Source organism: Erinaceus europaeus, chromosome 2, assembly GCF_950295315.1.
Source record: "Erinaceus europaeus chromosome 2, mEriEur2.1, whole genome shotgun sequence".
Lineage (NCBI taxonomy): Eukaryota > Metazoa > Chordata > Mammalia > Eulipotyphla > Erinaceidae > Erinaceus > Erinaceus europaeus.
In genome coordinates, this window is record NC_080163.1 from 34,210,394 (window position 1) to 34,235,231 (window position 24,838).

General features: G+C 40.7%; 2 protein-coding genes across 3 annotated transcripts in view; both read left to right on the forward strand.

Moving 5' to 3' along the window:
- Nucleotides 1–4,223, forward strand: part of LYRM7 (LYR motif containing 7) — a 31,839-nt gene extending 27,616 nt beyond the window's left edge. For both annotated transcript variants that reach the window (XM_016192312.2, XM_060177696.1), the window contains exon 5: nucleotides 4,077–4,223. In XM_016192312.2, the coding sequence (XP_016047798.1) occupies nucleotides 4,077–4,147 (71 nt within the window). In that variant the 3' untranslated portion in view covers nucleotides 4,148–4,223. The remainder of the gene's footprint in view (nucleotides 1–4,076) is intronic.
- The window catches only part of CDC42SE2 (CDC42 small effector 2), a 183,557-nt gene that overhangs the window by 13,175 nt on the left and 145,544 nt on the right, over nucleotides 1–24,838 (forward strand). The gene's annotated exons all lie outside the window — the stretch shown is intronic.

Here is a 24,838-nt window from a genome sequence, read left to right on the forward strand (position 1 = left end):
GCTGTCTCCCCAGCCCTCACCATAATTTTTTAAACAAGAGCACTGCTGAGCTCTGGTTTGTACTGGTGCTGGGGTTTGAACCTAGGAATTCTCTAAGACTTAGCCATGGAATTCTTTTTTTTTTTTATCTTTATCTATTGGATACAGACAGCCAGAAATGAAGAGGGAAGGGGGTGATAAAGAAGGAAAGAGACACCTGCAGCACTGCTTCACCACTCGCAAAGCTTTCCCCATGCAGGTGGGGACGGGGGCTGGAACCCCGGTCCTTGTGCATTATAATACATGCGCTCAACCAGGTGCACCACCACCCGGCCCCTGGAAATCTTTTTGTATAACCGCTCCACTAGATCATTCTTTCATCATGGCCTTCATAAGTAATATAGAGAGAGATCATAGTTATTACTTAGAAAAATACTGTAATTATTATTTTTTGTTCTGTTCTTGGTTTTTCATTGATTAAAGACATCTTTCTAATAGGGTCAACTGTTTCACTGTTGCCCATTAGCAAACATACATTCAACAGCCAAATTTATTAGATATGGTGCCAAGAATACTCAGTACTGCAGGCGGCCATGTGCACGCACAATTCCAATACTCCGGGTGGCCTTTCCTTTTCCCTTTTCCTTTCAACTAGACAGAGACATGGAGGGAGGGAGGGAAAGCTGGGGAGAGAGATCGAGACCACAGCATTGTTCTTCCTTCTGAACCTTAACCCAGTTCTGTGAATGGTACTCCCTGTGCATGTCATACCAGAGTCTTGAACCAGTCTGCACTAGGTGAGCTATTTCCTGACTCCATAACGAAGTGAGAAGTAAGATCTTAAGTTCATCTTATTTATTTTACGGGCTAGAAATAGGGAAAGAAGCGGCAGGTGGGGGGTGGGGAAATCAGAGTAGTGCTCTAGCATATGTGATTCTAGGGATCAAACTTGAGAGCCTCATGCTCTATTGAAGCTCCACCACTGTGCCACTTCCCAGGCTGCATGTGAGTACTTCTCAATCACGAGAACTCTTTCAAACTCGTCTCTTTAGGAGTTAAAAATGCGAACTCATGCAGCTGATCAAAATTTTGTACCTAAAGTGCTTTCTCTTATTTAACTCCAGCAAGATGTCTTATTTGAGATTCAATATTCTTTTCTTATTTATTTATTTATGTACTTAGGCAGTATTTCTCATTGGGACTATTTGAATAGGTTAATTCTTTCTCTAGACAGTCCTGGATATCCTTGGCTTCCTTTGCTTGATAAATTTCAGAAGGATTCTCTTTTCTTTTTCTTATCCTTTTTTTTTTTTCCTCCAGGGTTATCACTGGGGCTCGGTGCCTGCACAAGGAAGCCACTGCTCCTAGAAGCCATTTTTCCCATTTTTTTTTTTTGTTGTTACATTGCTGTTATTATATTGTTGTTGTTATTGCTGTTGTTGCTGGATAGGACAGAGAGAAATTGAGAAAGGAGGGGAAGACAGAGAGGGGGAGAGAAAGATACCTGCATACATGCTTTACCTCTTGTGAAGTGATTCCCATGGTGGGAAGACAGAGACTTGAACCTGGATTTTTGATCTGGTTCTTGTGCTTCACGCATGTGCACTTAACCCTTTGCACTGCTGCCCGGCCCCTCTCTTTTCTCTCTTTTTTTATTTTAACCAGAGCACTGCTCAGCTCTGGCTTATAGTGGTGCGGGGGATTGAACCTGGGACTTGACAGAGCCTCAAACACGAGAGTCTGTTTGCATAACCATTATGCTATCTACCCCCACCCTCTCTTCTTTTTTAATAAAGCACACACACACACACACACACACAGAGAGAGAGAGAGAGAGAGAGAGAGAGAGAGAGAGAGAGAGAAGCAAAGTATCACTCTGGCATATTCAGTGCCAAGCATCAAAACCTGGGACCTCATGTTTAAGAGTTTATTGCTCTGTCCACTGTGCCACCTAACAGTCAACCATTTTTTTTTAGATTTTATTTATTGATTGATGAGAAAGATAGGAGGAGAGAGAGAAAGAACCAGACATCACTCTAGTACATGTGCTGCTGGGGCTTGAACTCAGGACCTCACACTTGAGAGTCAAGCTCTTTATCCACTGCGCCACCTCCCAGAGCACAACCCAGTAGTGTTCTTGTTGGTTTATGTAACCAGCCAAAACACTCTAACTAGTTAGGAATTGTTGTATGAAAGTGGGAATTTTTAAAGTACGAATATGATGTTATAATACTGTAAACTAATACTAAATCAGGTTTCTAAAAGACAGTAAGTACCAAACGGGAAAATTTTGCTTTTCACATAGTAAGTAGCATAAACACAATTCCCAGTTGATGATTTTAATTATAATTTGCTTTAACTGAATTCTGTTTAATTTCCTTTTTTTATTTACTTGTTTTTATGAGAGAAGTGTCAGAGTACTTCTCAGCTCTGGTATATTGAACTTGGGACCTTAAGCATACAGGTCCTGTACTCTACCGTGAATTATCTCCCCAGTCCTGTTCAGTTTCTCAATTAGTTATATTTAATAAGTAGAATATAAAAGAGTAAATTACCACTTTTTATATATAATGTGAAAAGAATATCCTTTTCTTTGTATTTTAAACTGTTTTATTATTACTATTATTTATTATTGGATAGAGACAGGAACTGAGAGAGAAGGGGGAGGCAGATAAAGAGAGTCAGAAACCTGCAGCTCTTCACCACTCATGAAGCTTTATCCCTGCAGGGAGGGACCAGGGGATTTGAATCTGGGTGCTTGTTCACTGTAATGTGTGCACTCAACCAGGTGCACCACCACCTGCCCTCCCTTCTTTTCTTTGTATTTAAGCAAAATTTATGGGGCTGTGAAGACAGTATAGTATTTAAAAGACCGTGGCACCAGGGTAAGGTTAGCCAAGGTCCCAGGTTCAGTCCTCAGTACTATCATGAACAATGATCTGGCTGAAAAAAATAATAATAAACTACCAATATAAGAAAAAAATCTGTGGTGCCAGGGAATGTATTCTTGTCTTTGCACATGAGTTCCACTGCTGAGCCACTCATGCCTTTTTTTCTATTCTGGATTTTTGCAAGAAAGATGAACAAGAAGGAAAGGGAAGTGGAAATACTAAAGCTTTGCTCTACCACCCATGAAATTTGTTTGGTGTTTTTCATGGTGCTCTAATGTATTATTACTGTGGGTCAAACCCAGAGCCTCAAGCATGAAAGGCATGTACCCCTTCCTGTCTTCACTTAAAGTCAAGAACTCTCCCTGAAGGTGTGGGGTCAAAGGAACCCTCCTACACTGCTGCTGGGAATGTAAATTGGTCCAACCTCTGTGGAGAACAGTCTGGAGAACTCTCAGAAGGCTAGAAATGGACCTACCCTTATTACCCTGCAATTCCTCTCTTGGGGATATATCCTAAGGAACCCAACACATCCATCCAAAAAGATCTGTGTACACATATGTTCTTGGCAGCACAATTTGTAATAGCCAAAACCTGGAAGCAACCCAGGTAGGTGTCCAACAACAGATGAGTGGCTGAGCAAGTTGTGGTATATATACACAATGGAATACTACTCAGCTGTAAAAAATGGTGACTTCACCGTTTTCAGCCGATCTTGGATGGTCCTTGAAAAAATCATGTTGAGTGAAATAAGTCAGAAACAGAAGGATGAATATGGGATGATCTCACTCTCAGGCAGAAGTTGAAAAACAAGATCAGAAACGAAAGCACAAGTAGAACCTGAAATGTAATTGGCATATTGCGCCAAAGTAAAAGACTCTGGGGTGGGTGGGTGGGGAGAATACAGGTGCATGAAGGATGGTAAATGACATAGTGGGGGTTGTATTGTTAAATGGGAAACTGGGGAATGTTATACATGTACAAACTATTGTATTTACTGTTGAATGTAAAATGTTAATTCCCCAATAAAGAAATAAATTTAAAAAAAAAAAAAACTCTCCCTTAGAAATTAACTGAAGAAAAACATTTCTGGAAGGTTTGCCTTAAAGCTAGATACTCCACTATAACTTCAAGGGGAAATTAGTATACTTGGATTCTATCTTAACTTTAATGATATTAATGATCTCTCCTTTTGTTTTTTTCTTTTAGAATTGGTGGCTAGAAAAGACCTACTTGTAGAAAATGTGCCGTACTGTGATTCACCTACTCAGAAACAATGAATTTTCTGGGATGAAAGCAAGTCTTTGTACTTTTTAATCTTTAAATATATAACTGACGGAGGTTCTGGAAATATTAGATATTAGATATTTTTTCTCCAAATGTATATGTTGAAAATAAGTGAAGGTGGTGGAAAGAAACTCTCTTCTATAGTTCCAAGAGTCCCAGTTTCAACCCCCTATTCTACCAAAAGCCAGAGCTAAGTTGTGCTCTGTTAAAAAAAAAAAAAAAAGGGAGTCGGGAGGTAGCGCAGTGGGTTAAATGCATGTGGTATGAAGCACAAGGACCAGTATAAGGATCCCAGTTCGAGTCCCTGGCTACCCACCTGCATCTGAGTCGCTTCACAGGCGGTGAAGCAGGTCTGCAGATGTCTATCTTTCTCTCCCCCTCTCTGTCTTCCCACTCCTCTCTCCATTTCTCTCTGTCCTATCCAACAATGATGACATCAATAACAAGAACAATAATAACTACAATAATAAAACAACAAGGCCAGCAAAAGGGAATAAATAAACAAATATTTTTTTTAAAAGTCATGAAAATAAGTAGTGAATTAAACTATAGTTTAATGATTAAATTAGACATTTAAATGATATTGCTGAGAATTGCAGTACATAATTACTATGTACTAATTCTAAAGGGCATTCGGTAAGAATTTTGTCATTAAAGATCAAATCTTATAATAGAGTAAGTGCTTAAGAAGTCATATTATGGGAGTCGGGCGGTAGCACAGTGGGTTAAGCGCAGGTGGCGCTAAGCACAAGGACCAGTGTAAGGATCCCGGTTCGTGCCCCCAGCTCCCCACCTGCAGGGGAGTCGCTTCACAAGCAGTGAAACAGGTCTGCAGGTGTCTGTCTTTCTCTCCCCTTCTTTGTCTTCCCCTCCTCTCTCCATTTCTCTCTGTCCTATCCAACAACAATGAGATCAACAACAACTACAACAATAAAACAACAAGGGCAACAAAAGGGAATAAAAAAAAAAAAGAAGTCATATTATACTTCTCATTTCACCTGGATGAGTATCTTAGTTTTATACTAAAAACTATTTGGGAATGTAGTGTTCTGACAAGATAGTGAATTTTTCCTCCCATGTGAAATTAATTAAATTGGTTTTTATACCCCAAACCATAAATCAGCATATGCCAACTCTCCACTGAAGGACCTTAATTTCCTGAGGCACTGGAATCATTTCTGTAGCTAACAACTAAGTATGTAGTTTCCTTTTATAGATAGAAAGTATCTGTGTTTGGATAAAAACATGTTTAATCAGTCTTCTGAAGATAAGGAAAATTTCAAAAATCACCAAAGATCACTGTAAAATAAAGAAATCCTGACTTAAAAAAAATAATAATAATGGTCCTTAAGCAAACTGTATAACACTGTCTTAGTAGAATTATCTGTAATTAGACCGTTGCTAGACTTTATTAATTACATTCTTTTCATTTTAGTCAATAATACAAATGGCTTTTTCTTCTTTCAAGTTCCATCTGTAAAGAGATTGGCAGTATCACCAAATAGCTTGGCATTTTACCATCTAATGCAACAGTAGAAACTTTAAGATTATCTTTAGTATCTTCTTGTTTCTCTTTCATCTGTGTATCTTAACCACTGTTATTTCAGGGAACAGCACGTCCTCTACCAGTACACCCTCTTCTAGGAGAGAACAGTACTAATAGTGACACTGAGTTTTTATGTATTTGTTTTTGCTGCTAGACTCATTTCTGTTTTCTTTTTATTTCTGCCCCCCCCCCATTTTCTCCCTGTGTGATTCTACCCCTGGTGGACTCTTTCTCTCTCTCTCTCTCTCTCTTTTTCCCCATATCTCTCTCTCTCCCTCTCTCCCCTTTCAATATCAGACTATAAGGGAGAGAGAACAGAGAGATACCACAGCATTGTCTTACTGCTCGTGAAACTTTCCCTGTACATGGTGTTCCTTGTGTGGTACCACCAGCTTGAACCTGGGTCCTCAGGCTGTGGTTGTATGTAATGGACATTCTACATCATGAGCTGTCTCCATGTCCCAGAATAGGGTTTTTAGTCTTTACAAGCTTCTCAATGAAAGTTTTATTGGCAAAACAGGCTAGTAAATCACTACTGTATATTAAATGTCACTTAAAAATACTTCAACTTGGGAGTCGGGCAGTAGCACAGTGGGTTAAGCGCACGTGGCGCAAAGCACACAGATCAGCCTAAGGATCCCAGTTCAAGCCCCCAGAGCCCCACTGGCAGGGGAATTGCTTCACAGGCAGTCTGTCTTTCTCTCCTCCTGTCTTCCCCTCCTTTCTCTATTTCTCTGTCCTATCTAACAATGACGACATCAATAACAACAACAATAATAACTACAACAATAAAACAAGGGCAGCAAAAAGGAAAATAAATAATATAAAAAATATATTAAAAATAGTTTAGCTTTAGGAGATAAAAAAATTATTAAAATTATTTACATGAAGTATTTAGCACTAAACCAGAGATTGTCCTTTAAGTCTCTTAATACTTTTGAGATTAGTCTGTGAATGGACTGTGTGTCAAAACGTTTGCTATATAATTTTTCACTTTCCATGTATATTATGTATATGGAAATTATGCCTATAGAAAGAGAAATGTTGTTTCAAATTTCATATTTATAAAATATTGAGAACTATCACAATCCAGTGATTATATAAATTCCTTGACTTATTATTATTACTTGTGTCTGTATTAAATAATTTGAAGAAAGTTCCTAGCTGAATTTAAATGTAATACATATTAATTGCTTCAATATCACTGCATGTTTTAGAAATCTCTTGCTTTTTTCTTATAACTAAATTCCCTTATAGCATTCTTTGATTTAAATTTATTTTTTCAAAGATAATTATTATTTATTAAGATCTGTTGAAATTCATGTGTTTTATTAAAGCAAGTGGCTTACAGATTTTCTTATTTAAGATACCTATTTCTGGGAGCCGGGTGATAGCACAGTGGGTTAAGCACACATGATGTGAAGTGCGCTTATCCTGCTGCAGTACTGCCCAGCTCCCCCTACCTAGGCTTTCATTTATTAATGTTTCTTTACCAGAGCACTGCTCAGCTATGGCTGATGGTGGTGTGGGAGATTGAAGCTGGGACTTTGGAGCCCCAGGCATGATTCTCTTTGTATAACCATTATGCTATCTCCCCCACCCCCAAACCAGTATATTCTTACAATAGGATAAAACAAAAGTGAAAGATCTAGATATCTCTACAACAATAAAGAAGAATTTCTAAAACCTAATGTAGGATTAAAAAAAAAAAAAAACAAGACGTAGAAATACGAAGCATAACACCATTCATTTACACTTAAAAATCTTAAAGCAATACTATAAGCTGTTTTTGGGAAGCATTTAATAAAAGTATAAAACAAACTCAAGGTTAGAAAATCATTTGAAGGGAGTCAGGCAGTAGTGCAGTGGGTTAAGTGCATGTGGTGCAAAGCACAAGGACCTGTGTAAGGATCCAAGTTTGAGCCCCTGGTTCCCCACCTGCAGAGGAGTCACTTCAAAAGTGGTGAAGCAGGTCTGCAGGTGTCTGAATTTCTTTCCCCCTCTCTGTCTTCCCCTCCTCTCTCCATTTCTCTCTGTCCTATTCAACAACAATGACAACAATAATAACTACAACAATAAAATAAAGGCAACAAAAGAGAATAAATAAATATTAAAAAAAAAAAAAGCCTAGAGAGGGTTTTGAGTTTGGTTACCGGCATCAAGTGTACCAGAATGATGCTCTGCTTCAGTCTCTCTTATTAATAAATAAAAAATAAAATATACTGGTTTACTTGTGTCTCTTAATGAACAACAGTATTGTTTCATTTTCTGATATTCCAAACCACTTTACTAAAAAAATAAAAATACTCCAACACGTGGTCCAGGAGGTGGCACTGCTGGGCTAGCTTCGTGGGTGGGAGAGCAAGAAGACCAGGGACTCATGGCTGAGCTGGGAAGCAGTATCTCTTTATTCAAGACGGGGATGCTGTTCAACAATCTAATCTCTTCTAATCACAACACAATTCTGCCCTGCATCTCTCCTGAGGCGGAAGAGTCAGGAAAAAGGAAGTAAGTAGGATAGGGCGCAGGGAGAAGGAAAAAGCGCCAACCAGTGAGGATTAAACCAATGTCCCAGAGGCAGGGGAGTGCTTAGTTAACGGTGGTTATGTAAATAGAACACAGTGCCAAGCAGGGGGGACCAAACCAATGAAACAGAAGGGGTCTTAGAAGCAGAATTTAGAAGCATACCAACATGGCACAGTGGATAAAGCATCGGACTCTCAAGCATGAGGTCCTGAGTTCAGTCCCTCACAGCACATGTCTGGTTCTTTCTCTCTCCTCTCTTTCTCATTAATAAATAAATAAAATATTTAATAAAAATACTCCAACATATGAATTCTTTCACTAATATAAATGTTGATTTGGATATATACCAAGAAAGAAAACTGTGGAACCATAAAATATGTACATAATCAACTCTTACAATATTTTTTTTTTCTTTTCTGCCACTAGAGTATTTCCTTTAATAAAAGGTAATAGAAGGAAAGGGGGTTGGGTGATAGTGCACTTGGTTAAAGGCACATAGTTAAAGCCCAATGACCCACGCAAGAATCCAGGTTTGAGCTGCTGCTCCCCACCTGCTAGTGGGTCCTCTTCACAAGCGGTGAAGCAGGTCTGCAGGTGTCTATCTTTTTCTCCCCCATCCCTCTCAATTTCTGTCTGTTCTATCAACCAAATGGATAAAGAAAAGGAAAAAATGGGGAGTCGGGTGGTAGCGCAGTGGGTTAAGCGCACGTGGTTGCAAAGCGCAAGGAGCTGTAAAGATCCCGGTTGGAGCCCCTGGCTCCCCACCTGCAGGGGAGTCACTTCACAAGTGGTGTCTATCTTTCTCTCCCCCTCTGTCTTCTCCTCCTCTCTCCATTTCTCTCTGTCCTATCCAACAACAATGACAACAATAATAGCTACAACAATAAAAACAACAGGGGCAACAAAAGGGAATAAATAAATATTTTTTAAAAAAGAAAAGAGAAGAAAAAAAATGGCCATCCAGAACAGTGAAATTTTAGCACTGGCACCAAGCTCCAGCAACTGGAGGCAAAAAGAAGAGAGAAAGAGAGAGAGAAGGAAAACCAACATAGCACTGCTCCATGGCTCATGAAGCTTCCCCTGCACCCATGTGGTGGACTAGGGCTCCAACTTGGACCCTTGTGTATGTTAAAGTGTGCACTCTACCAGGTGAGTTATCTCCCAGCTCCACCAAGAATATTTAAATGGTTCTTTGAAGTGATTAGACCACTTAAACTTGAAGGTGTCACATTAAAAGAGAGAGAGAGAAGAACAAATACTGGTTGATCTCACCTATAGGTGGAACTTAAAATCAAGGACAGGAAAAGCACTAAGGGAAACTTGGACTGGCTGAGGGTATTGCACCAGAGCAAAAGACTCTAGGGGAGGAATTGGGGGTGGGGAGCAGGTAGAGAGAGCCTTGGGATCCTGGTACATTATGATGGAAAAGGACTTAAGTTGAGTCTGAGAATGTACTGCACAAACCTTCCAAAAGGAGATGAGAAATTATACCCATGTGTGGACAACTGTACTGAAACCATTATACCCCCTCCCCCCAAAATCTAAGACAGTAATCAGTAATGTGTAAGCAGTCCCCTTTCCTTTCACTATATTAATAACAATTCTTATTTTGTCAAACTAATGAATAGGAAATGGCACCACATATTTTAATTTACTTTTTTATATGATTTTTTAAATTATCTCTTTGTTCAATAGAGACAGCTAGAAATTGAGAGGAAAGAGGGTAATAGAGAGAAAGAGAGACACCTGCAACACTGCTTCACCACTCACAAAGCTTCCCCCTGCAGGTGAAGAAGACTAGGGACTCAAACTAGGGTCCTCACACATTGTAACGCACACTCAACCAGCTGGGACCACCACCCGGCACTTTCATTTACTTTTCTAGATTATATGAGGAGATCTTTAATCATGTTTATTGATCATTTTGGTTTTTCCAGTGTGAATAAATATCCTTTTATGTGTGTGCGCCTCCAGGATTAGGGGCTCGGTGCCTGCACTACAAATCCACTGCTCCTGTCGACTTTTTTGTTTTTTGTTGTTATTGTTGCTATGACAAGAGAGGGAGAAAGATAAATACCTACAAACCTGCTTCACTACTTGTGAAGTGATCCCCCTGCGGGTGGGAAGCCGGAGGGTTGGGGGTGGGGAGTTTGAGCCTGGATCCTTGCGTGAGTCCTGGTGTTTCCCACTTCGTGCTCTTAACCAGATACGCTACTGCCAGACTCTGGGGAATAAATATTCTTATCCCTTTCCTACTTCACTGCTAAATTGTATAAATTTTTCTTACTGAACCTTTATTCTTGGTGTTAATCCTGTATTATCTGTGTTGTTAGTATCTTCTTCCAATATGTGACTTGTCCTTTTACTCTGTTCATGATAAACCTGTAGTATATTCTGGCACATCTTTTTTTATCTTGGGTGGAGAGAAGAATTACATAAACACAATTTTACTGTTCTGCACCACTTTTTCATTTAAGTTGAGAGCAGAGGCAGAGATACCACTGTATCAGAGCTTCTGCTGCTGCCATAACACCTCTCTTATGGTGCAAACCAAAGAAACAAACATACCTGGGGCTCAGAAGAGAAATAATCACCTCTCTGTGTTTTGTTTGTTTTACTAAGGTACTACTCAGCTCTGGTTTATGGTGGTGCAGGGACTGAATTTGGGACCTTTGAGCCTCAAGCATGAAAATCTTTTGCATAACCGTTATGCTGTCTCCCAGCCCTCTCCCTCTGGGTTCTTTCTGGGTTGGATGAGCAAATACAATAGCATTAGAGCTGGGGAAATAGCCCAATGTGTTCAAGAACAGGATTTGTATGCCTGAAACCCCAGGGCTCCCAAGTTCAATCCTAGTCACCACCAAAAATTGAGTTTAGCAGTGCTTTGGTTTCTGTCTCTCTCTCTACTCCCCCTCCCATCCTCTATCTTTGTCTCATATACATAAGGATCAACAAAAGCTTACCTGGGAGGGTGTCTCCTTTGTCATGTATATGACCCAGAGTTGACCCCCTGGTATACCAGAGTGCTAGACCCAGATTTGAGCCTCACAGGTACTTGTAGAAGGGATGTTTCACAAATGGTGAAGGAGGTCTGCAGATGTTTCCCTATCTGTCTGCCTATCTGTATCTCCACAACTACTCTCCTCAATTTCTCTCTGCTCTATCCAATAAATAGAAAGAAAAGAAAAGAGAAAAGAAAAGAAAAAAGAGTGGAGGAAAATGGCAGCCAGGGGCAATGGATTTGTAATGCTGGCACTGAGCCCCAGTGATAACCTTGATGGCTGGAAAAAAAAACTAAATAAACATTTAAAAAATAAATTCTGATAGGACTTGATCACAGATAAACTTACTTCAGTGGGACTTTTCCAAACTATTATTCTTTTTTTGAGTCATAAAGAAGACAATGAGGGGGGCTGGGCTGTGCCACACCAGGCCAAGCACAAATAGTATGAAACAAAAGGACCTGTGTTTGAGTCCTCAGTTCCCCACTTGTGGGGGGCAGGGGGGCGCTTTACAAGCAGTGAAGCAGGTCTGCAGGCGTCTCTGTTTCTCCCTCTCTCTCCTCTCCCCTTTCAATTTCTCTCTGTCCTATTTAAAAAAAAAATTTGCTGCAGGAGCAGTGGATTTGCACCAAGCCCCAGTGATAATCCTGGAGGCAAAAAAAAAGAGAACAGTGAGTAATAACTTCAATTAGGGGAAGAACAAAAGAACTAAGGCAAGAACAAAAGCTTCTCCTTAGCCTCTATGGTCTGCAGGACTGTTAGTTTAAGATAATCTTTGTGCCAGAAATGGGGCACCTTAGGAGACCAGGGTCTCATGCAGTGTAATATCACCTTCTAACACAATTTTTCTCTTTTCTTTCTTTCTTTCTTTCTTTCTTTCTTTCTTTCTTTCTTTCTTTCTTCCTTCCTTCTTTCCTAACTTACTTTCTCCCTTTCTTTGTTTCTTTCTTTCTTTGTTTATAAAATGGAGACACTGAGAAGACCATAGGATGAGAGGGGTACAATTCCTACTACCAGAACTCCGTATCCCATCCCCTTCCCTGATAGCTTTCCTATTCTTTAACTCTCTGAGATTATGGACCCAGGGTCATTGTGGGATGCAGAAGATGGACGGTCTGGCTTCTGTAATTGCTTCCCCGCTGAACATGTGTGTTGACAAGTCAATCCATAGTTCCAACCTGCCTCTCTCTTTCCGTAGTGGGGCAGAACTCTGGGGAAGAGGAGCTCCAGGTCACATTGGTGGGGTCATCTACCCAGAGAGGTCCGGTTGGCATCATGGTAGCATCTAGAACCTGATGACTGAAAAAGAGTTAAGATATAAAGCCAAACAAATTGTTGAATAATCATGAACCTAATGGCTGGAATATTGCTGGTGAAGATTTGGGGTTTCCGTTTTGGAAATAGCTAGGAGGTCTATTTTAGGTATATTCCAAACTAACCCAATGTTCTACCTTTTATTTATGAGTGAGAGGGAGAAGGCACAGAGAGAGAGAGAGAGAGGAACATCACAACATTGTTCCACTATTCATGGACTTTATCTAGTATCATTAATGATGCATCCATGTGGTACTGAGCCCTAACCCAGAGTCTCACATATAATACAGGATGTAATTTCCCAGCTGAGTTATCTCCTCGCTATCTGAAGTACTGGTTGTGTTTTTTTTTCACCAATGCCAGAGTTTTGCACCTGTGTAACTTCCAATACGCCTTTTTTCCTTTTCAAATTGCATACAGAAAGACAAAGAAAGAGATATCATCCCACCTCCAGAGCTCTCCTTGGTGCCATGCATAGTGCTCCCATATGGACCTGGAGACTGGACTTGAACCCATAGCCTCATGCATGATAAAGTATGCACTCCACCAAGTAAACCATTCCCTGACCCCTGAGGTACATTTTTAGTAGTTCTTTCAGCGGCCAGAAAGGTGGCTGAAATGGTAGGGCACATGATTTGAATGCCCCAGGCTCTGAGTTCAGCCCTCGCCCCACATTTATCATGGTGAAACAGTGTTCTTCTCACTCATAAAGTTTTTAAAAAAATATTATATTTTTATTGCAACTAGGATTATTGCTGGGTTTCAGTGACAGTATATGAATTCACTGCTCCTGATGGCCTTTCCCATCCCCCTCTTTTTAAAATTTTATTTGAAAGGAAAGAGAGAAATTGAGAAGGGAAGGTGAGATAAAGAGGGAGAGAGACAGGCGACTGCAGACCTGCTTCACTGCTTGTGAAGTGTCTCCCATGCAGGTGGAAAATGTTGGGAGCTTAAAGCCTGGTCCTTGCACATGGTAATGTGTGTACTCAGCCAGGTGCACCACTTAATATGTCATATTTTCTTTTAAAATATTTTATTTATTTTAATGAGAAAAGGAGAGACAGACAGACAGATTCCAGAGCATTGCTTGGCTTATAGTGGTGCCCAGAATTGAACCTGGGACCTGAGAGCCTCAGACATGAGAGTCTTTGCATAACCATTATGCTATCTCTCCTTAGTATGCTTATTTATTTTATTTTTTTTATTTGACAAGACAGAAAGAAATTGAGAGTAAAGGGGAAGAGAGAGAGAGAGAGACAGACAGACAACTACACCACAGTTTCGTTGCTTATGAAACTTACCCCAAAAGGTGGGGACCAGAGGCTGAAAGGTAATGTGTGCAGTCACCAAGTATCTCACCACCTGGCCCAATAAAATATTTTTGAAATAGTTTTTTCCCCAATGATTCTGTGTCTAAGATAATTATTTTCTCCCTTTCTCTTGAATAATAGCTTAATTGAGAACAGGATTCTATATAGGTAATATTTCCCTTAGCCTTTCATAGATGCTACTACATTGCCTGCCATCCTAGCAATACTTCCTAACTAATCTGTCTTCTCTCTAGGATTGTTTTTTAAGATTTTTAAAAAATTTTATTTATTTATTTATTCTTGGATAGAGACAGAGAGATATTGAGAGGGAAGGGGGAGACAGAGAGGGAGAGAGACAGAGAGATACCTGCAGCCCTGCCTCACTTCTCATGAAGCTTTCCCCCTACAGGTGGGGACCAGGGGCTTGAACCCGGGTCCTTGTGCACTGTGATGTGAGCACCTAATCAGGTGTGCCACCACCTGGCCCCCTTTAAAATTATTTTTAAAAGAAAATATTTATTTATTCCCTTTTGTTGCCCTTGTTGTAGTTATTGTTGTTGGATAGGACAGAGAGAAATGGAGAGAGGAGGGGAAGACAGAGAGGGGGAGAGAAAGACAGACACCTGCAGACCTGTTTCACCGCCTATGAAGTGACTCCCCTGCAGGTGGGGAGCTGGGGGCTCCAACCAGGATCCTTATGCTGGTCCTTGCACTTTGTGCCACCTGTGCTTAACCAGTTGCACTACTGCCCAACTCCCATTTTATAAGATTTTTGTCATTGCTATTTAGTACAAATTTTTATTTATCCTACTCAGCACCTGGTATACTTCATCTTTCTGAGTATTTGTTTTATGAGTCAACCTTGGAAATTTCCCTTCCATTATATTTTCAAATATTACCTCATGAACTCTCCATTTTTTTTCTTCTACTGGAAAACCTATTAGAAATTTCTTATGCTGCATTATGACGACTTTGCTCAATTTCTCTGGTTTAGTATTTTCACTGATTTAATCTGTTTCTCTACCCCATGTGATTTGTTTCTAATTTCCATGTACTTTTACTTATGGGCATTGTATTTTTTTTCAATGGTAAATGCATTACTCTTTTCCCATGGTGGTTTGCTTACTGGTTATAGCTTTTTACAACTTTATTCATTTAAAGAATGGTCTAGAAAGAGACTATGGTCTCTTTCAGGATGTTCTTCATGACATAGTCTTTCATCATGTATTTTACAGTTTTTGGTTGTGTGTATACAGTTGAAATGACAGTTGTTAATTATGTGAGGATTTTGTGTGAAATTGTGGGTTATAGGAATGTCCCACCAAAGTGATGTTGTGTATACCTTCACCAGGCAGCCCACAAGTACCCTGGAAATTTCCATTGTATTCATGTAATTTATAATTGATCTTTAAACAACAATTTTCTCCCCACCCAAAGTTCCTGGATCTTTGGAACCTGCACCTCTACCTCCCCATACACACACACACACACACACACACACACACACACACACACTTTCTCTCTTTGTTTCTCTTTGTCTCTGTATTTCTCAGAAAGTTATTAGCTCCCTTTCATGTTACTTGTAATCTTTTGAAGTATTCTAACTTTTTACAGAGGTCTCCATTCTACTCCCTGCTACACCCAATTTGAAGGACTCATAACTGATATGAGAACTAACATCTAAGTCCACCAGCCATTAGGGTCCATCATCCAGGGCCACCTTCAGTTTATCATAATATACTGTCCTGACTTTCAGATTTCCTTTCTTTCTGGCATATAAGAATTTTCTTTCTCTCCTTGTGAACTCAGCCATGTAATATGAATCTAAATGCAAAATGCCAAAAGATTAATGGGGTCACCTTAAGAGGACACAGAAGCATGATTGAAGGGACTCTTAATGGTCACAGTTAGACTGTGTGTGTATGTATTTGTCCTCTCCCCTCTCAATTTTCTCTATCCTGTCAAATAAAAATAGAAGGAAAGAGAGGAAGAAAGAAAGAAAGAAAGAAAGAAAGAAAGAAAGGAAGAAAGAAAAGCTACCAGGAGTAGAGGATAAATAGTGCTGGCACTGAGCCCCAGAGATGGCAATAAAAATTATAATAATAATTTTCAAATGGAACTTTGACAACAAAATGGAGACTGCAGCCCAATACTCTAAGCAAAGTGCATCGACAACTTTCTTTTTCTAAAAACTGACAGTGTTTACCTGGTAATGACATATGAAGATGTGCATATAGAATATTCTTTTTTTGTTTTGTTTTGTTTTGTTTTTTCCAGGGAAAAATGTTTATTCATACAAAAGGTCAGAACAGGGAGATGGTCGAGACACAGATGGTCATTTCAAGGGAACTTCCAAGGGTAAATTTAGACTACCCTGGACCCAGGAAACTTTCTTTTTTTTTAAATTTTTTAAAATTTTTTATTTAAGAAAGGATTAATTAACAAAACCATAGGGTAGGAGGGGTACAATTCCATACAATTCCCACCACCCAATCTCCATTTCCCACCCCCTCCCCTGATAGCTTTCCCATTCTCTATCCCTCTGGGACCATGGACCCAGGGTCATTGTGGGTTGCAGAAGGTAGAAGGTCTGGCTTCTGTAATTGCTTCCCCACTGAACATGGGCGTTGACTGGTCGGTTCATACTCCCAGTCTGCCTCTCTCTTTCCCTAGTAGGGTGGGTCTCTGGGGAATATTCTTAGAAGAGGAAAGCATTAAGTGTTTCGACCACTTGGACTATCGATAATTTATCCTGACTCATGATTGTGTGATGACTTACAGCAATTTCTAATATACAGTCACCATTAAAGTCATATTCTATACCCAGAAGTGTAGCTTCCTTAAATTTGTGATGTGATTAACAGAAATAATCTATTGACATAGTATGAGAACACTGTTTTCTTTTATTTATGCAAAGACCCAACTCATCTGCTCCAAAACAGGGAACACTGCACTGTTCCCAGTCTTAGGTACAAATTTCACTGGCAGTCTGCTCTCCACAAAGATGTCAAGCTACCAATTAAATGACCTGACTTGGGAGATGATCTTTCAAGAAATATATCCCTTCTGACTTTAAGGAACATTATACTACATTCATCTAAGTCATTCTTGAAGATTTTCATTGTATAACTTCCTAGGGAAAGTTCACTTGAAAAGTTGATCTTATCTTAGATACATAGGAGGCACCCAAGGTGGCTTAAACTGTTAACAACTCCTGTGAACAATCCCAAGGATTGACATATATGGATCTGCCTAAGGTCTATCCCTGTATCAAGTTTTCACTGATACAATAAAATTAATTGTGATAATATTTCAATTTAAAATGGAACCAGAGCAGTCAGGATGTTGGCATGATGTAAGAGCACAAGGTTTGCTAACAGAAGGCTCCTAGTTCTGTCGTCAGCACTACATGTGGCAGAGTGATTCTCTTTTTTATTCTCTCTCTCTCTCTCATATATTTTAACAAAATGGATGCTTCACCTCAGACTGTGTACAGAGACATCAGGCATCGCTTGCCAACCCTTCAACCTCATCACTTGGGTGAGACCTTTCCTTTCATGGTATACTCTAATTCCATTCCAGATGGTTCACTTCCTAACAAAGTCCCAAAACCTAGATATAGACCAGGTCCCATAAGATACAGAATATTCACATGTATCCATAAATTAGGGCAAAATATATACCTGAAAGCAAAAATACACAATAGTCTTTAGTGAATCAGTATCAAGTTCATAATGAAATAGTGTCCACTTAGACTTAGATACCCTCCTCACCTACTTCCTATTACAGTTCTCTCACTCACTCCAGAGCTAACCTTAGCAAAGCAAGGACTGCAAAAGCTGAATAAGGGCAAGGGACTGGCATATTTTAATGGTGACTCTTTAGTCACTATCAGGCCATTCCACCAGTTGGGACCCTAATTGGGGAGTCCTGAGACTCCCAAACAGACTTGATGGGCCTAGACCTCAAATAAATCCCTCTCTCCATTGTTACCAGTCATCTCTATCAGGAACAACAAAATAGACCCTTTTGTGGGCCCCCATAGGACCTTGCCCTCAACCTGGATCAACAATGGTAAAGAATGTTCCATCCTCCAAAGGGAGGATGGACAATATACTCTATGCTATACCTGAGGAAGATGGGTCAATACTGGGGCAGCATGGAATGTTCCTATTCATGACCACAGAATGTGAGCTCAGATCTAGAGGGATGTAGAGGTCACACAGGCTCCTAAGCTAATTATGGGCCCCAGATCACATCAAATAGATGGGGCTTACAGTCAACAATATTTATAACCCTTTCCCATATTAGGGAGCTACTCTCTTCCCTGATCCAGCTTTCTGTTCCTTTTTCCAGCCATGACATCATCTCCCCAAACAATTAGGATCCACCTGCATATCAGATTTCAGGCTCAGGCAAAAAAAAAAAACTAGTATAGCTACAGGCCCTTTGAAATATAACTAAAATATACCTACTAGCTATCTACAAAATGGAGGACCCCCCCCCAACACTTCATCTGCACTATTCCAGCCTTTCAGTCCATGATTGTTCAACAATTTGTTTGGCTTTGTATATTAACTTTCTTTTTAGCCACCAGGTTCTAGATGCTAGCAGAATGCAACCAGACTTCCCCACCAATATGCCTTGAAGCTCCGCTTCCCCAGAGCCCTTCCAACTAGGGAAAGAGAGAGACAGGTTGGGAGTATGGATCGACCTGTCAACGCCCATGTTCAGTGGGGAAGCAATTACAGAAGCCAGACCTTCAACCTTCTGCATCCCACAATGACCCCAGGTCCATACTCCCAGAGGGTCAAAGAGTAGGAACGCAATCAGTGGAGGGGTTGGTATATGGAGGTCTGGTGGTGGGAATTGTGTGAAGCTGTACCCCTCTTATCCTATGGTTTTGTCAGTGTTTCCTTTTTATAAGCAAAAAATCTTAAAAAATGGAACCACAGAATATGGACCCACTCTGAGGAGAGTGGAGCTTAAGTATTGATTTTAATTTTGCATATGTTCATAATTTAGAGAATATTGAAAATTGCCCTTCAACTAATGAACATCTACCAAGAACCTCTCCCCGTACCCAAGAACCAAGGACCCCACACATGTAAGCAATGTACTGTACATCTGATGAGCTACTTTCCAAGCTACAAAGATGTTCTTTTCAAGAAGTGATAGTGAATGAATAGGATGTTAATGTGAAAAAATATCTTGGACCATATCTCACACTGTACCAAAAAAATTCATTTTGAATGTCATGCAGATCTAAATATAAAAAGATAAAGGAAAGCTTTTAAAAGAAAACAAAGAATTTTATATTTATAATTTTGGGGTAAACAAAATTTTCTTCTTAAAAACATTTCTCCCATTAGCTGGGGCCCTAGTTGGGAAGTCCTGAGATTTCCAAACTGTCATGATGGGCCTAGACCTTGAATAAATCCCTCTCTCCACTGTTACTGGTCATCCTTATCAGGAACAACACAACAGACCCCTTTGTGGGCCCCCTTAGGACCTTGCCCTTAACGTGGATCAACAGCAGAGAATGTTCCATCCTCCAAAGGGAGGCTGGACAGCATACTCTATCTTCCACCTGAGGAAGATGGGTCCTGAAATTAGGGCAGCTTGGAACATTCCTACTCATGACCACAAAATGTAAGCTCAGATCTACAGGGATGCAGAGGTCACATAGGCTCCTAAGCTTAATATGGGCCCCAGATCACATCAAATCAATGGGTTTTACAGTCAACAATATTTATACACCTTTATGATATTTGGGAGCTACTCTCTTCCCTGATCCAGCTTTCTGGTTCTTTTTGCAGCAATGACATCATCTTCCGAGACATTAACTTGGCTCCACCTGCATATCAGATGTCAGGCTCAGAAAGAAAAAAAAAAACTAGTATAGTCATGGGCCCTTTGGAATATAACTAAAATAGGCCTACTAACTGTCTACAAAACAGAGACTCCCCAACTCTTCATCTGCCCTATACCAGCCTTTAGGTTCATGATTAGTCAACAATTTGTTTGGCTTTATATGTTAACTCTTTTTTCAGCCATCAGGTTCCAAATGCTACCATGATTCCAACCGGACTTCCCTGGGTAGATGATCCCACCAATGTGTCCTGGAGCCCCACTTCCCCAGAGCCCTGCCCCACTAGGGAAAAAGAAAGACAGGCTGGGAGTATGGATCAGCCTGTCAATGCCCATGTTCAGTGGAGAAGCAATTACAGAAGCCAGACCTCCCACCTTCTGCACCTCATAATGACCCTAGATCCATACTCCCAGAGGAATAAAGAATAGGAAAGTTGGGGCTGGGTGGTGGCACCTGGTTAAGCGCATGTATTACAATGCACAAGGACCCGGGTTCAAACCCCCTGGTCCCCACCTGCAGGGGGAAAGCTTTACAAGTGGTGAAGCAGGACTGCAGGTGTCTCTCTGTCTCTCTCCCTCTCTATCGCCCCCTTCCCTCTTGATTTCTGGTTGTCTCTATCCAATAAATAAAGATATTAATTAAAAAAAAGAATAGGAAAGCTATCGGAAGGGGATTGGATACGGAGTTCTGGTGGTGGGAATTGTGTGGAGTTGTACCCCTCTTATTCTATGGTTTTTGTCAGTGTTTCCTTTTTATAAATAAAATTTTTTTAAAAGCATTTCTGAAAATGTATGAGAAAGGGGGCTGGGTGCTGGCCTACATGGTTGTGTGCACACATTATAGTACACAAGAATGCAGGTTCAAGCCCTGGGTCCACACCTGCAGGGGGAAAGCTTCACAACTGGTGAAGCTATGCTGCAATGTTTCTCCCTCTCTGCTTCCCCTTTCCCTCCCTCTCAAATTCTCTAAGTCTCTGTCCAAAATAAAATTATATATACATATACATATATATATATGAGGGAGACTATCACTTTGGCATATTTAATGCCAGGGGTTGACTTGACACTTCAGCAAAGCTACCTCTCTAGCCCACTCATGAACCACAGGCAAAAATATCTTTTTTTTTATTTAAGAAAGGAGACATCAACAAAAACAAAACTGTAGGATAGAAGGGGCACAACTCCACACAATTCCCACCACCAGATCTCCATATCCCATCCTCTCCCCTGATAGCTTTCCCATTCTCTATCTCTCTGGGAGTATGGACCCAGGGTTGTTGTGGGTTGCAAGGCAAAAATATCTTAACTAGCACACACACACAATGTATGTTAACTATAAATAAAGAATATTGATGGGGGCTGGACATTGTCACAGCTAGTCAAGCACATATTACCAAGTACAAGGACCCAGGTCCGAGCCCCCACTCCCCATCTGCAGGTCTGCAGGAGTCTATCTTTCCCTCTATATCCCCAACCTCTCTAAATTTCTCTCTCTACACTAGCTAGTAAAAAAAAAAATGTTTGGAGAGTCTAGTGGTAGCACAGCAGGTTAAATGCACGTGGCGCAAAGCGCAAGGACATGCATAAGGATCCTGGTTTGAGCCCCTGGCTCCCCACCTGCAGGGGAGTCACTTCACAGGTAGTGAAGCAGGTCTGCAGGTGTCTAGCTTTCTCTCCCCCTCTCTGTCTTCCCCTCCTCTCTCCATTTCTCTCTGTCCTATCCAACAACAATGACATCATCAACAACAACTACAACAAGAGTAAAAAACAAGGGCAACAAAAGGGAAAATAAATATTTTTTAAAAATGTTTAAACGCCACCAGGAGTCATGGATTCATAGTGCTGCCACCGAGACCCCCAGCAATAACCTGGGTGGCCAAAAAAAGTATTTATTAATTGAACTGAATTTAACTTAAGAACCTATGTTTTTGCACACATTACTAAGCAATACAACCCAGGTTTGGTCCACTTGATATATTACAGTAGTGCTTGCATGGAGAAAAGTTTATAAGTGGTGAAGCAGTGCTGCAGTTTCTCTCCTATCACTCACTATTAAAAGAAATAAAAGGGCCAGTCAGCAGAGTGGGTCACTTGGATAGTACACTACCTTGTCATGTGCGTGATCCAGATTTGCACTTGGTCCTCACCACGTTGAAGGAAACTTCTGTGCTGTGATGTCATTTCCTTGCTCGTCTTCCCTGTCTCTCTGTCCTTTCCTGGAAAAGTCACCCTGGAGCACTGAAGCCTCAGAGATGAAAAAAAGAGAGAGGAAGAAAGGAAAGGAGGGAGGAAAAAAGAGAAAGAAAGGAAGAAAGAGATGAGTTCTGATAATGATGAAGCTATATAGCCACCAGCCCCAGCAGTAACACTGATGCCAAACAATAAAACCCTCTGGACTGTGAAATCAAAAGCAAACACATATGGACTCAAGTTCAAGCCCCCCCCCCCGCCGCTCCCCACTTGCAGGGGGAATGCTTCACAGGTAATGAGGGTCTGCAGGTATGTATCTTTCTCTCCCTCTCTCTGTCTCCCCAATCCTCTCTGAATTTCTCTCTGTCCTGTCTAATAAAAAATAAAGAGAAAGAATGGAAGGAAGGAAGGAAGGAAGGAAGAAAAAAAGGAAGAAAGAAGGAAGGAATGAAATGGTCAACAGAAGCAGTGGATTCGTAGAGTTGGCATCAAGCCCCAATAACAGGAGGCAAAAAAAAAAAAAAAGCAAAACCCTGCAAGGCAATACCACTATGTGCACACTGGAATAAATAAAATGTGAATGATAATACCAACAGTTGTCAAGAATCTGGAACTTTTAATACATTGCTGGCGGTAATACAAAGCAGTAAACTTTTACTAGTATCTACTAAGTCTGGACATTTGTATATCCTATGGCCCTGCATTTGAATTTTGAGTTATGGAATTATTATAAACAAAATAGACACAAAAATGTTCACAACATTATTATTTCTATTAGCTTATCCTAGGAGCAAGCTACTTGGGTGTTAATAATGTTTTGTATGTAAGTGGGGATTGAACAATTGTATTCACTTTGTGAAAATTTATTGGGTCTACACACTTCTGATTTGTGTGCCTTAATATATTTATATTATGTTACAATATAAGTTTTTTTATTTATTTATAAAATGGAAACATTGACAAGACTACAGGAGAAGAGGGGCACATTTCCACACAGTGTCCACCCCCAGAGCTCCGTATCCAATCCTCTCCTTTGGTATCTTCCCTATTCTTTATCCCTCTGGGAGCATGGACCCAGGATCATTTTGGTGTGCAGAAGGTGAAAGGTCTGGCTTCTGTAATTGCTTCCCTGCTGAACATGAGCGTTGACAGGTTGATCCATACTCCCAGCCTGTCTCTCTCTTTCCCTAGTGGGGCAGGGTCTGGGAAGGCAGAGCTCCAAGACATATGGTGGGGTCCTCTGCCCAAGGAAGTCGGGTTGGCATCATGGTATCATCTGGAACCTGATGGCTGAAAAAGAGTTAAGATACAATGCAAGGGGCTGGGTGGTGATGCACCAGGTTAGGCACACACATTATAGTGCACAAGGATCCAGGCTGAAACCCCTGGTCCCCACCTGTAGAGGTAAGGCTTTGCAAGTGGTAAAACAGTGTTGCAGGTGTCTCTCTGTCTCTCTCCCTCTGTGTTTCCCCCTTCCCTTTCCATTCTGGCTGTCTCTATCAAATAAATAAAGATAATTAAAAAAAACTTTAAATAAATTTTAAAAAAAGAAAAGAAAAAAACCAAAGATATAATGCAGAACAACTTGTTGACTAATCATGAACCTAAAGGCAAGAATATTACAGATGAAGATTTGGGGTCTCCATTTTGGAATAAGCTAGTAGGTCTGTTTTAGGTATATTCCAGAGGGCCCATGACTTTATTAGTTTTTGCCTGAGCCTGACATCTAGTATGCAGGTAGACCCAAGTTATTGTCTGGGGGCATGGTATCATAGTTGGAAAAAGGACTAGAAAGCTGGATCAGGGAAGAGAGTAACTCCCAAATATGAGGAAAGTATATAAATATTGTTAACTGTAAACCCCACTGGTTTGATCTGGGCCCCTTATTCAGCATAAGAGCCTATGTAATCTCTGCATTCCTGTAGGTCTGATCTCACATCCTGTGGTCACAGCTAGGAACATTCCAGGCTGCAGTAATTTCAGGACACATCTTCCTCAGGTAATAGGTAGAGTATGTTGTCCAACCTCCCTCCAGAGGATGGAACATTCCCTACCGTTACTGATCCACATTGAGGGCAAGGTCCTATGGGGGCCCACAAAGGGGTCTGTTTTATTGTTCCTGATAGAGATGACCAGTGGCAGTGGGAAGAGTGATCTGTTAGAGGTCTAGGCCCATCGTGTTTGTGTGGGAACCCCAGGGCGCCCTGAGTAGGACTCCAGGTGATGGGGTGGCCTGACAGTGACTAAAGAGTCATCATTAAAGTATGCCAGTCTCCTGCCCTTTCTTAGCTTTTGCAGTCCTTGCTTTGTCTGACACTGTTAGCTTTGGAGTGATCTGACACAGTTAGCTTTGGAGTGATTGGGGGACGAGTTTTAGGAGCTAGGTGAGGAGGGTATCTAGGTCTAAGTAGAAACTGTTTCATTCAGTACTTTGAGGTGTCTTTTTGGGTCTTTATACTTGCTTCATTTATTGACTCACCGCAAACTACTGTGCACTTTTGCTTTAAGGTATATTTTCCCCTAACTTATGGATACATGTACATACGTCCTATCTGATGGGCCCTGGTCTATATCTAGGTTTTGTTAAGAAGTGTGCCACTTAAAATAGAGTTAGGAGTCCTATGAGCGAGGAAAAGTCTTACTGGAGTAATGAAGCTGAAGAGCTGACATTCCAGGCCTGACATCTCTGGATATAGTCTGAAGCGAAGCATGCCGAGGTGGTAACAATGAAAGTTTTATTTAAAAAAGAAACTGAAGCACAAGGACCAGCTGAAGGATGCGGGTTCGAGCCCCCGGCTCCCCACCACCAGAGAAGTCATTTCACAGGTGGTGAAGTAGGTCTGCATGCAGGTGTCTGTCTTTCTCTCCGACCCCATCTTCCCCTCCTCTCTCCATTTCTCTCTGTCCTATCCAACAATGATGACA